A 10,150-nucleotide genomic window follows, 5' to 3' on the forward strand; every position below is an offset into this window, starting at 1 on the left:
GTAGGGAATAGGAATGGGACCCTCTGTGACAGGGTTCAATAGGACCTAGCTGTGGCCCTGAGCCCTGAGGGTTTCCCTGTGGTTCTGCGCGATTGTATCACCTCGAAGAGCCGGGTACCAAACTGTCCATGGTCTGTCCCTACGCTGGCTCCATCTCCAGAGGGCTGGGGCTGTGGACCGCTTCTTCCTCTGTGAGAAACAGTCAGCCGTGGGCCTGCCTCACAGGTGGGTAGGGGAGGAAGCTAAGGAAATGTGAGCTGTTGCAGAGATCTGCTCAGTACTGTCTGCCGCCGCCGTCACCATTGCCACCGTCACCATGTCAACAGCACCTCACATTTCAGGAAAACTGCAGGAAGAACTGGCCTGGGTTCCTGGTAGGGACTGTCCCTCTGGTATCCCTTCAGCTGTAGGGCAGCTAGGCGAAGTGTTGGCAGGCAAAGCTGCTGAAGGAACAAATAATTCCTCAGGGTTAGGGTGACCGAAAACCATGCTGACCAATGACCAGGAAACAACTTAAGTTTTTTCTTGGTTTATTTTTGAGACAAGGTCTTGTTCGTAGAGGCCTGGTGGCCGCAGGTGTCCTTGGCTTGTAGGTACAAAACCTCAATCTTCCCCTCTGTGGTCTCCCCAATTTCTGTTCGGTTTCTACAGCGTCCAGCTAGCTACATCTGGGTTCAAATTTCCTATGTATTTAGTGCAGTGTTGGGGACTGAATGTAGGTTTTTTTTTTTTGCTTTGTTTTGTTTTATTTATTTTTTTTTTTGTTTTGTCTGCCAGGTAAGTACTCTGCCACTGAGCTATAACCCCAGGCCTCTGTTTACTTTTGTTCTAGACACTTACTTTTGATCTATGTGTATGTGTGTGTCTGTGTGAGTACCTTTGGAGGGTGGAAGAGGATGTCACCTCTCCCCAGAGCTGGACATACAAGCAATGGGTGCCGGAGACTGAACTCTGGTCTTCTGGAAGAGTAGCAAGTGCTCCAGACCACTGAGCATCCCAACCTTCTTTTCTGTTATTTTTGGGATGGGCCCAGGCTGACCTCCAACTCACTAGGTAGCTTAGGCTGATCTTACTGACTCCATCTCCTGAGTGCCAGTAACACAACGTGAAGGACCCTGGTGGTGCACACCTTTAACCCCAGCACTTGGGAGGCAGAGGCAGGCAGGTCTCTGTGAGTTCGAGGCCAGCCTAGTCTACAGAGAGTGAGCCCTACTTCTGATTCAGATCACATCCACAATAGAATTGAACTTGGAAACATTCCTTTGGGAACACACGGTGCTATACACAGGATAGAAACAAGGTAGCCCTTCAGCATTCAAGTGGTGACATGATGTGAAGCCAAGAGGGGGTGGCGTGGGAGGGTACTGGGCATTGTAGGTTCAGAAGACATTGCTGAGGAAGACCTGTGTGGGCATCTGGAGGAGAGCGCCCCAGCCAGAGGTGCAGCTGGAGCTGAGGCCTGAGGAGGGAATCTAGGAGGCTGTGGGGGGCTGGGTGGCAGTAGGAGAGGAAGTGAACGTGTGTGTGTGTGTGTGTGTGTGTGTGTGTGTGTGTGTGTGTGTGTGTGTATGTGTGTGTGTGTGTGTGTGTGTGTGTGAAGGAGATGGAGCCCATCTAACTCAGGCCTTTGTCGGCTTTGAGAGTTCAAACACCTGCCTCATGTCTTGGGTGGCCCCTTGAGTCTCAGGCTCTGGTGATTTCCCTCCTGCCTGCCAGACATCTATGCGATTGGGGTGGGTAAGCTGGATGTGGACTGGAAGGAACTGAACGAGCTGGGGTCCAAGAAGGACGGCGAGAGGCACGCCTTCATCTTGCAGGACGCAAAAGCTGTGCAGCAGGTCTTTGAGCACATTCTGGGTGAGTGAGCTTCGTGTCCCCTGCGGGGGACAGCACAGTGGGCACTCAGACGGGTGGGGGGGGGGCTCACCACGAAGCCTGGATCGGTGGCCCTCACCCCCGTCCCCTCCCATCTGGTCTTCGCCCATAGATGTCTCTAAGCTCACAGACACCATCTGTGGGGTGGGGAACATGTCCGTCAATGCCTCTGACCAGGAGAGGACACCTTGGCAAGTCACCTTTAAGGTATCAGGAAGGAGGGGCAGGGTTCGGGTCACAGAGGTTTAAAAGCAGCCAGGCACGGCAAACCCGGACTGCTGTCTCTTCCCTGCAGCCCAAGAGTAAGGAGACTTGCCAGGGGTCGCTTATCTCTGACCAGTGGGTGCTGACTGCGGCTCACTGCTTCCATGACGCTCAGATGGAGGACCGCCACCTGTGGAGGGTCATCGTGGGTAAGTCAGGGGCTGCAGGGGACCGACCCCTCACCCGCAAGGCCAGAGTCACCACTGTCTCTCCTCAGCCTTTGGTCCGGTCTAACCCACTGCTGTTCTCAGGGGATCCCACCTCTCATCACGGCAAAGAATTCCATGTGGAGGAGGTGTTAGTTGCCCCTGGGTTTAATGTCCACGCAAAGCAGAGCCAGGGCATCTCGGAGTTCTACGCTGATGACATTGCCCTGCTGAAGCTGTCTCAGAGAGTGAAAATGTCCAGCCACGCCAGGTGCGTGGACCTAGGTGGGAGGGTACCCTAGAGAGGGCAGTGCTCTGGAAAGCACCAGAGGGCACAGGGAGGATGGGCCTGTCTGACGCTCGCTCGCCTTTCTCCCAGGCCCATCTGCCTTCCTTGCACAGTGGGGGCCAACATGGCTCTGCGGAGATCCCCAGGTAGTACCTGTAAAGACCATGGTGAGTGCTGGAGGCTTGAGGTCCTTGGTGGGTTGCGCCAGAGCTTGCTTGCGGGGTGCCAGCAGGGGTGGGGGGGGCTGCAGTCCTCGAGCTGGACACATCAGCTCTGGGTAAAGAGACCTGTATCGACATCCCCCTTCTCCCCGACGGCAGAGACAGAACTTCTGTCACAGCAGAAGGTTCCTGCGCATTTCGTAGCTCTGAACGGGAACAGAATGAACATCAACCTCAGGACAGGACCTGAGGTGAGAGCTCAGTGAGGGATGCTGGGATACTCTGGGGGGGGGGGCAGCTCCTAGAGTGTCCGGCCCTGTTTGGAGTCGGACCTCGCTGGTCTGCCTAATGTCTCCTGGCACGTCCCCATTCTTCTCTCCTGTGCCCCACGCTGCAGAGGACAAGCTGTATCGAGGCTGTCTCCCAAAACAAGGGCAGCTTCCCCGGCTTGACAAACGTCAGTGAGGTGGTGACAGACCAGTTCCTATGTAGCGGGATGGAGGGAGATGACAGTCCTTGCAAAGGTTAGTCTGGTCCCGGACTTCCAGGGAGAAAGAAGGCTGTGGTGTCCCCGTGGTCAGCACTCACTCTGAATACTAACTAGTGTGCTGTCCTGGACAATGCCGCCCTTTCTTTCTCTGCAGGAGAATCCGGGGGAGCCGTTTTCCTTGAGCGGAGGTACAGGTTTTTCCAGGTGAGAAGCAGGATCTGGAGAGGGGACTCACTGCCAGGATACAAGTGCTTTCTTGCTGGCAGCAGGTGGGAGGCCTTTGAGGGGAACCAGAGAGGTGGAGGCTTGGAGTGGGGCTGCCTTTATCTCCTCATGTTGTCTCTTCCCTCCAGGTGGGCCTGGTGAGTTGGGGTCTTTTTGACCCTTGTCACGGTTCCTCCAACAAAAACTTGCGCAGGAAGCCTCCGCATGGCGTTGTGCCTAGGGACTTCCACATCAGTCTCTTCCGGCTGCAGCCCTGGTTGAGGCAGCACCTGGATGGTGTCCTCGACTTTTTGCCCCTTTAACACGGTCACCGACTCCTTTGCTGGTCTGTCCCTCCTGTCTTCTGCCTCTGAGTGTTCTTGCTCCCAGGTACATAAATCCTGGAACGCAGAGACAAAAGCTAGGAATCCCCAGGGTTGTGCCAGAACCACTGTGCCCTCCCGAGAAGCAAGTGTCTCTCTAGTGTGGATGACCCGTGCTCCTTTTGCTTTCACACAGAATTTCCCAGTTATGAAATTAATAAAAATCAATGATTTCCACATCCGGTCTGTCTTATGTCTTGGGGGTGGGGAGGCCAGGAAGGTTCCAGGAAGGTCAGAGACCCTGCTGCACAAACAGTGGCTGGACTCTGCCCCATCACACAGCCCGGGGAAAACTGGTCTCTAAGTGGGGGGTGGCGGTGGGGGTGGTCTGGGCTTGTTACTAGGGTCTGGGGGCTAAGAGGGAGCTCTGAAAGGGAAGTTCTGGCCCTTGGTCAGTAAAGGGTGGGGCGCTCGCATAGTTTCTGTTTCCTCAGTTGGCAGCTCAGCAGGGGCCCTCCTTCATGAATGTTCCGGGAAGCAGCGTCTGTGCAGGGTAGGTTGGCCAGGCTGCAGGTGCCAGAGCAGATTGCATAAAAGGTTAGGGGCCGGTGGGAAAGGGGTGTAGCCAGATCCAGCACTGGAGTTTCAGTCTGGACAGCAAGTCAAGTAGCCACCCAGAGTGAACTGGAAAGGGCTTTTGGCCACGGGCTTTCCATGACAATGGAGGGTCCCCAGCTCTGCTTAGTCCTCTTGGTCTTAGGCCTCTCCTCCGGAGGTAAGCAAAGGACACTCCATCCTCTTTTTGTCCTCATCAGCTGTCTTTGGTCTTCTGGGGCCAGGCTTCACCAGCCTTTCTCCTCAGGTGTGAGCGCAACTCCAGTGCTTGAGGCCCGGCCCCAGGTCTCTTGCTCTCTGGAGGGAGTAGAGATCAAAGGCGGCTCCTTCCAACTTCTCCAAGACGGTCAGGCCCTGGAGTACCTGTGTCCCTCTGGCTTCTACCCATACCCTGTGCAGACTCGAACCTGCAAATCCACAGGCTCCTGGAGTGTCCTCCAGACCCGGGACCAAAAGATTGTCAAGAAGGCAGAATGCAGAGGTTGGGGGTTTGGGAGTGTGGCGGTGGGTGGCTGGTCAGAGCTGATGGAGGCTGTTCAGTGCCTGGCAGTCTGACCTGTGGGCCGGCTGAGCGTGGAAACACCTCGGGGGTTGGGGGTGCGTGTACGAAGGCTTTCCTCAGGCAGTGAAAACAATACTGGGAAACAGGGCAAGGGAGTCTGGAGATGTAGATCAGCTGGGAGAGTGCTCGCCTGCCGTGCATAAAGCAATGCTGTGCGAAGCAGGAGCAGGGGTGGCGCCCGCAATCCTAACGCTCAGGACATGGGGCCAGGAGGGGGACAAATTCAGTCATCTTCAGCTCCATAGCCAGTTTGAAGCCAGCCTGGGTTACATGAGCCCGTGTCTCAGAACAAAACAAAATAATCCCACAACACAAGAGGAGGGGACAGCAGGGTTGAGGGGACTGGGCAGGTACTGTTTCTCAGTGACAGGATTTCTAAGAGCAGGAAGGACCTAGAAACAGCTCTTGGTGACTTTTACCTGTCTCCCCTAAAGCAATACGCTGCCCACGACCACAGGACTTTGAAAATGGGGAGTTCTGGCCCCGGTCCCCCTACTACAACCTGAGTGATCAGATTTCTTTTCAATGCTATGATGGCTACACTCTCCGGGGCTCTGCTAATCGCACCTGCCAAGAGAATGGCCGGTGGGATGGGCAAACAGCAATCTGTGATGATGGAGGTGAGAACCAGGTCACCCCTGATTTTACTCCCTGCTGGAGGGCTTCACCGTGGGAATGCACGAGCACTCAAATTGTCTTCATGTCTCTGCAGCGGGATACTGTCCCAACCCGGGTATTCCTATTGGGACAAGGAAGGTGGGAAGCCAGTACCGTCTTGAAGACACTGTCACTTACCACTGTAGTCGGGGACTTGTCCTACGTGGCTCCCAGCAGCGAAGGTGCCAGGAAGGTGGCTCGTGGAGTGGGACAGAGCCTTCCTGCCAAGGTGACCCTTGACCTGCTTCCTGGGTTGGCTCTTGCCCTGTTGGCTCCACACTAGAAGTCTCTGGTCCTGAAATCCCATCACCCTGTCAGTACGTCCTCAGTACTCCAGACATCTGATCTACTCTGATCATCCCTAGATTCCTTCATGTACGACAGCCCTCAAGAGGTGGCCGAAGCATTTCTATCCTCCCTGACAGAGACCATCGAAGGAGCAGATGCGGAGGATGGGCACAGCCCAGGTTTGAATACAAGGAGGGAGGTTGAGCAGGAAGCTCAGGGAAGGGTGGGTGGCCTGCCAGGTACTGCACATGCCAGAGACTGAGACTCTGCTGGTACCTAGGGGAACAGCAGAAGAGGAAGATTATCCTGGACCCCTCGGGCTCCATGAATATCTACATGGTGCTGGATGGATCCGACAGCATCGGGGCCAGCAACTTCACAGGGGCCAAGCGGTGTCTCGCCAACTTGATTGAGAAGGTAGATCACAGCTTCCATCCCTTTGGAATAAGGGGAGCTTGTGTGGACTCCACTGCTCTTACAAGACTGGTTTCCTGTGTCTCCAGATTCTCTGGGTCCGAGTCCTGTTGTCCTCCAGCCTTCTCCCTGTCTCAGTAGGAGTGCTGACTACCCACCATAGTTTTAACACAATGGCCTCTTGCTCATGCACAGGTGGCGAGTTATGGGGTGAAGCCAAGATACGGTCTAGTGACATATGCCACAGTCCCCAAAGTCTTGGTCAGAGTGTCTGAGGAGAGGAGTAGTGATGCCGACTGGGTCACAGAGAAGCTCAACCAAATCAGTTATGAAGGTCAGAGGTCAGGGAAGGGAAAGCCGGGAGGTGCACCTTGGGGCTGTGGTGGTCAAGAGGCTCAGGGTTCTTCTGGAGAAAGTAGACAGACTACTACTAGTTAGAGGTTGAACGAAAGTGTCCTTGAGCAATAGAGAGTGCTGGGAGAGCCAAGGGCAAGCAGGTGATCACCTAAAAGTTAAATATTGCCTGGACTTGGTGGAACAAGCCTTTAATCCCAACATGCAAAAGGCAGGTGGATCTCTGAGAGTTCAAGGCCAGCATGGTCTACATAGTAAATGTTAAAGAATGTGGGATCTTAGTTGTCATAGACTTCTGAGGGGTAATAGTGGCTTGGAAGATAAGGTCAATAACCTCCCTTTCTCTATAGACCACAAGCTGAAGTCAGGGACCAACACCAAGAAGGCTCTCCAGGCTGTATACAGCATGATGAGCTGGCCAGGGGATGCTCCGCCTGAAGGCTGGAATCGAACCCGCCACGTCATCATCATCATGACTGATGGTAAGGCCTTTCTCCTACCCCACCGTCCTCTCAAGTCCTGCACAAGTGTTTGTCTCCAGCCGGTGTATCTTCCTTGACCCACTTTCACAATCCTCCTGTTTCCACAGGCTTGCACAACATGGGTGGAGACCCTGTCACTGTCATTGAGGACATCCGAGACTTGCTGGATATTGGCAGGGATCGCAAAAATCCCCGGGAGGATTATTTGGGTGAGTGGCTCACTTGGGATCCAGCACCCTCACTCCTCAGGGCCTGGACCCTTACCCTCTCCTTCTCTCCTTCAGATGTGTATGTGTTTGGGGTCGGGCCTCTGGTGGACCCTGTGAACATCAATGCCTTGGCTTCCAAAAAGAACAATGAGCAGCATGTGTTCAAGGTCAAGGACATGGAGGATCTGGAGAACGTCTTCTACAAAATGATCGGTAGGAAAGCTCAGGCTCAAGGGTGTGGAAGGGGAAGCTGCAGGCTGAGGTCGCCAACTCCTCTCACCCTATAGCCCTTAAAACCTGGAAGGCTCACCCCATGCCTATTCTTACTTCTGACATTCACTTCCTGACTTCTCACAATCACAGAACTGATAGCCTACTTTACAGATGTGGAAACTGAGGCCAAGCACAGCAAGTCAGCACCCAGACTGTAGCTAAAAATGCTCAGTCCTCAGATTGCCTGGTCAATCTTTCTCACTACGCCATGGGGGTTCCTCATTTAACACACAAGAGCCCTCTCTCCTGCTTTCCTTCCCTCTTCTGTGCCTCTGCTGTCTACAGACATGAAGGGATCCAACAAAAGTGGCAGCAATGACAAGCCTTCAGTGTTCTTTCCCTGACAGATGAAACCAAATCTCTGGGTCTCTGTGGCATGGTGTGGGAGCATCAGAAAGGCGGTGATTATTACAAGCAACCATGGCAAGCCAAGATCTCAGTCACTGTAAGCTTCCCAGCACTGGGGACTTGGGGAGGTGAGATGTCCACACTAGCTGTAATCCTGGCTGTTCAGGAAGCTGAGGCAGGGTAGATTCATGGCCTGCTTGGGCTACAGTGAGTTCAAGGTCAATCAATTCAAAACTGACTGAAAGTGGGAAAGGAAGCTGGGCATGGGACACATCCGTGCTGGTAACCTGGCATTTGGAAGTGAGCACAGCACTGCCTTGAGTCTCAGGTTAGTCTGGGCTACACAGTAAAGCTGTGTAGATGTAATGAAGAGAAGAAAGCTGGGGCTAGTGTTCACCTAGCTTGTACGAAGCTTGTCTCCAGCGCACACACCAAGGTTAGTCTGCACTGGCTTCCTAGCGTCCTCTGAAAGGACATGAGAACTGTATGGGGGCCGTGGTGTCCGAGTACTTCGTGCTGACAGCAGCGCATTGCTTCACAGTGGAAGATCAGAAACACTCCATCAAGGTCAACGTGGGTAAGACTCTGACCTCCAGGCCCATCCTCAGGAAGCACTGACGTTATGACCTGTAGCTCACCCATTCTCAGCATGCCCCTCCCTTAAACCCTGACCAATCAAGGATGGGGAAACAGAATCCAAGAGATAAGATGGGGCCAGAGGAAGGAGGCTGCTCACATAAACATGGTTCCCATTCTCCTTCACTCAGAGGGGAAAAGGCGGGACCTGGAGATTGAAGAGGTCCTGTTCCACCCTAATTACGACATCAATGGGAAAAAGGCAGAAGGAATCTCTGAGTTCTATGACTATGATGTTGCCCTCATCAAGCTCAAGACCAAGCTGAAGTACAGCCAGACTCTCAGGTGAGTGGGGCTGGGTCCCAGAGGAACTAGGGAAGGTGGGCTGGAGCATAGGACACAACAGGCTGTCTGTGGTCCCTCACTCTACCTGTCTCCATAGGCCCATCTGTCTCCCCTGCACAGAGGGAACCACCCGAGCCTTGCGGCTTCCTCAGACAGCCACCTGCAAACAGCACAGTAAGGCATAGTCTGGGCTAAGACAAGGAGGAGACTCCCGAGACAAAGGGGCAGAGGAGGGAGCTGCAAGTGTAAACTGCTCAGTTCAGGGCCTAGCACCTAAGGGCCCAAGGGACACCTGCTAGATGAGAAGCAAGGGGACAGCTGGCATGGCCCTTTTACTTTTCCAGAGGAAGAGTTGCTCCCTATGAAGGACGTCAAAGCTCTGTTTGTATCCGAGGAAGGGAAGAAGCTGACCCGGAAGGAGGTGTACATCAAGAATGGGGAAAAGGTGATAAGAAGTTTCTGGAGAGGGTCACATAGGCCTCATTCTTTCCTGAGCTAGTTTTGTTTACCACACCTTTGTCGCCTACAGAAAGCCAGTTGTGAGAGAGATGCTACAAAGGCCCAAGGCTATGAGAAGGTCAAAGTTGCCTCTGAGGTGGTCACCCCCAGGTTCCTGTGCACCGGAGGGGTAGATCCCTATGCTGACCCCAACACATGCAAAGGTGAGGTGGCTCTCTGGCTATGCGGCAAGCCCACACAGCCCAGCAGTCTCCCCTACAGCCTCTCTCTTCTACAGGAGACTCCGGGGGCCCTCTCATTGTTCACAAGAGAAGCCGCTTCATTCAAGTGAGTGGTCCCTTTTCCAGTCCATTGGGGAGATGCTCAGGTGTCACAAAAAAGGAAGCTTGATGTGCACGGCTGATAAAGGTGGCAGAACGGGCCCACCTCATCTGTTCTTAACTGGCCAGTGAAAGCCAGGTTATGTGCACCATAGAAGAGAGAGGAGCTGGCTCCCAGTGCACTTCTTTAGGCCAGCTCAGAAGCTTTCTGGGGTTATGAAGTGTCAAGTGACCATGGCCCTCCTTATCTACACAGGTTGGTGTGATCAGCTGGGGAGTAGTGGATGTCTGCAAAGACCCGAGGCGGCAACAGTTGGTGCCCTCCTATGCCCGGGACTTCCACATCAATCTCTTCCAGGTGCTGCCCTGGCTAAAGGAGAAGCTCAAAGACGAGGACTTGGGTTTCTTATAAGGAGCTTCCTGCTGGGAGGGTGAGGGCAGATTAAAGCAGCTACAATACAAATACAAAGTGTGTTCCACATCTTTTTGGGGTAAG

The 10,150-nt window shown here is 53.9% G+C and overlaps 2 protein-coding genes across 3 annotated transcripts in view; both read left to right on the forward strand.

Annotated features, from left to right (window-relative positions):
* C2 (complement C2) overlaps positions 1-3,991 on the forward strand; it is a 30,285-nt gene extending 26,294 nt beyond the window's left edge. The window contains exons 11-19 of one of the 2 annotated variants that reach the window (XM_063278949.1): positions 1,717-1,857; positions 1,988-2,082; positions 2,171-2,288; positions 2,391-2,556; positions 2,665-2,741; positions 2,895-2,986; positions 3,133-3,259; positions 3,380-3,429; positions 3,579-3,991. In XM_063278949.1, the coding sequence (XP_063135019.1) occupies positions 1,717-1,857; positions 1,988-2,082; positions 2,171-2,288; positions 2,391-2,556; positions 2,665-2,741; positions 2,895-2,986; positions 3,133-3,259; positions 3,380-3,429; positions 3,579-3,752 (1,040 nt within the window). In that variant the 3' untranslated portion in view covers positions 3,753-3,991. The remainder of the gene's footprint in view (positions 1-1,716; positions 1,858-1,987; positions 2,083-2,170; positions 2,289-2,390; positions 2,557-2,664; positions 2,742-2,894; positions 2,987-3,132; positions 3,260-3,379; positions 3,430-3,578) is intronic. The other variant, NM_172222.2, reaches the window with a different exon arrangement.
* A 264-nt stretch (positions 3,992-4,255) lies between these two features.
* Positions 4,256-10,123, forward strand: Cfb (complement factor B). Its single transcript, NM_212466.3, has 18 exons — positions 4,256-4,527; positions 4,615-4,848; positions 5,364-5,549; positions 5,642-5,815; positions 5,952-6,053; positions 6,155-6,291; positions 6,484-6,622; positions 6,993-7,124; positions 7,232-7,333; positions 7,409-7,546; positions 7,954-8,051; positions 8,414-8,531; positions 8,722-8,875; positions 8,973-9,049; positions 9,220-9,320; positions 9,405-9,537; positions 9,612-9,661; positions 9,911-10,123. The coding sequence occupies exons 1-18, from the start codon at positions 4,467-4,469 to the stop codon at positions 10,064-10,066; spliced, it is 2,292 nt and encodes a 763-aa protein (NP_997631.2). The 5' UTR covers positions 4,256-4,466; the 3' UTR covers positions 10,067-10,123.
* Positions 10,124-10,150: the final 27 nt, after the last annotated feature.

The sequence above is a fragment of the Rattus norvegicus genome, chromosome 20 (assembly GCF_036323735.1).
Source record: "Rattus norvegicus strain BN/NHsdMcwi chromosome 20, GRCr8, whole genome shotgun sequence".
NCBI classification, from domain to species: Eukaryota; Metazoa; Chordata; class Mammalia; order Rodentia; family Muridae; genus Rattus; species Rattus norvegicus.

Excerpts from the sequence above, each read along its gene's own strand:
- Cfb (NM_212466.3), top strand. The coding sequence starts at position 4,467 with ATGACAATGGAGGGTCCCCAGCTCTGCTTAGTCCTCTTGGTCTTAGGC. Across the intron at positions 5,550-5,641 it reads AGCAATCTGTGATGATGGAG|CGGGATACTGTCCCAACCCG; the intron begins GTGAGAACCAGG and ends ATGTCTCTGCAG. Across the intron at positions 6,054-6,154 it reads GGAGGATGGGCACAGCCCAG|GGGAACAGCAGAAGAGGAAG; the intron begins GTTTGAATACAA and ends GCTGGTACCTAG.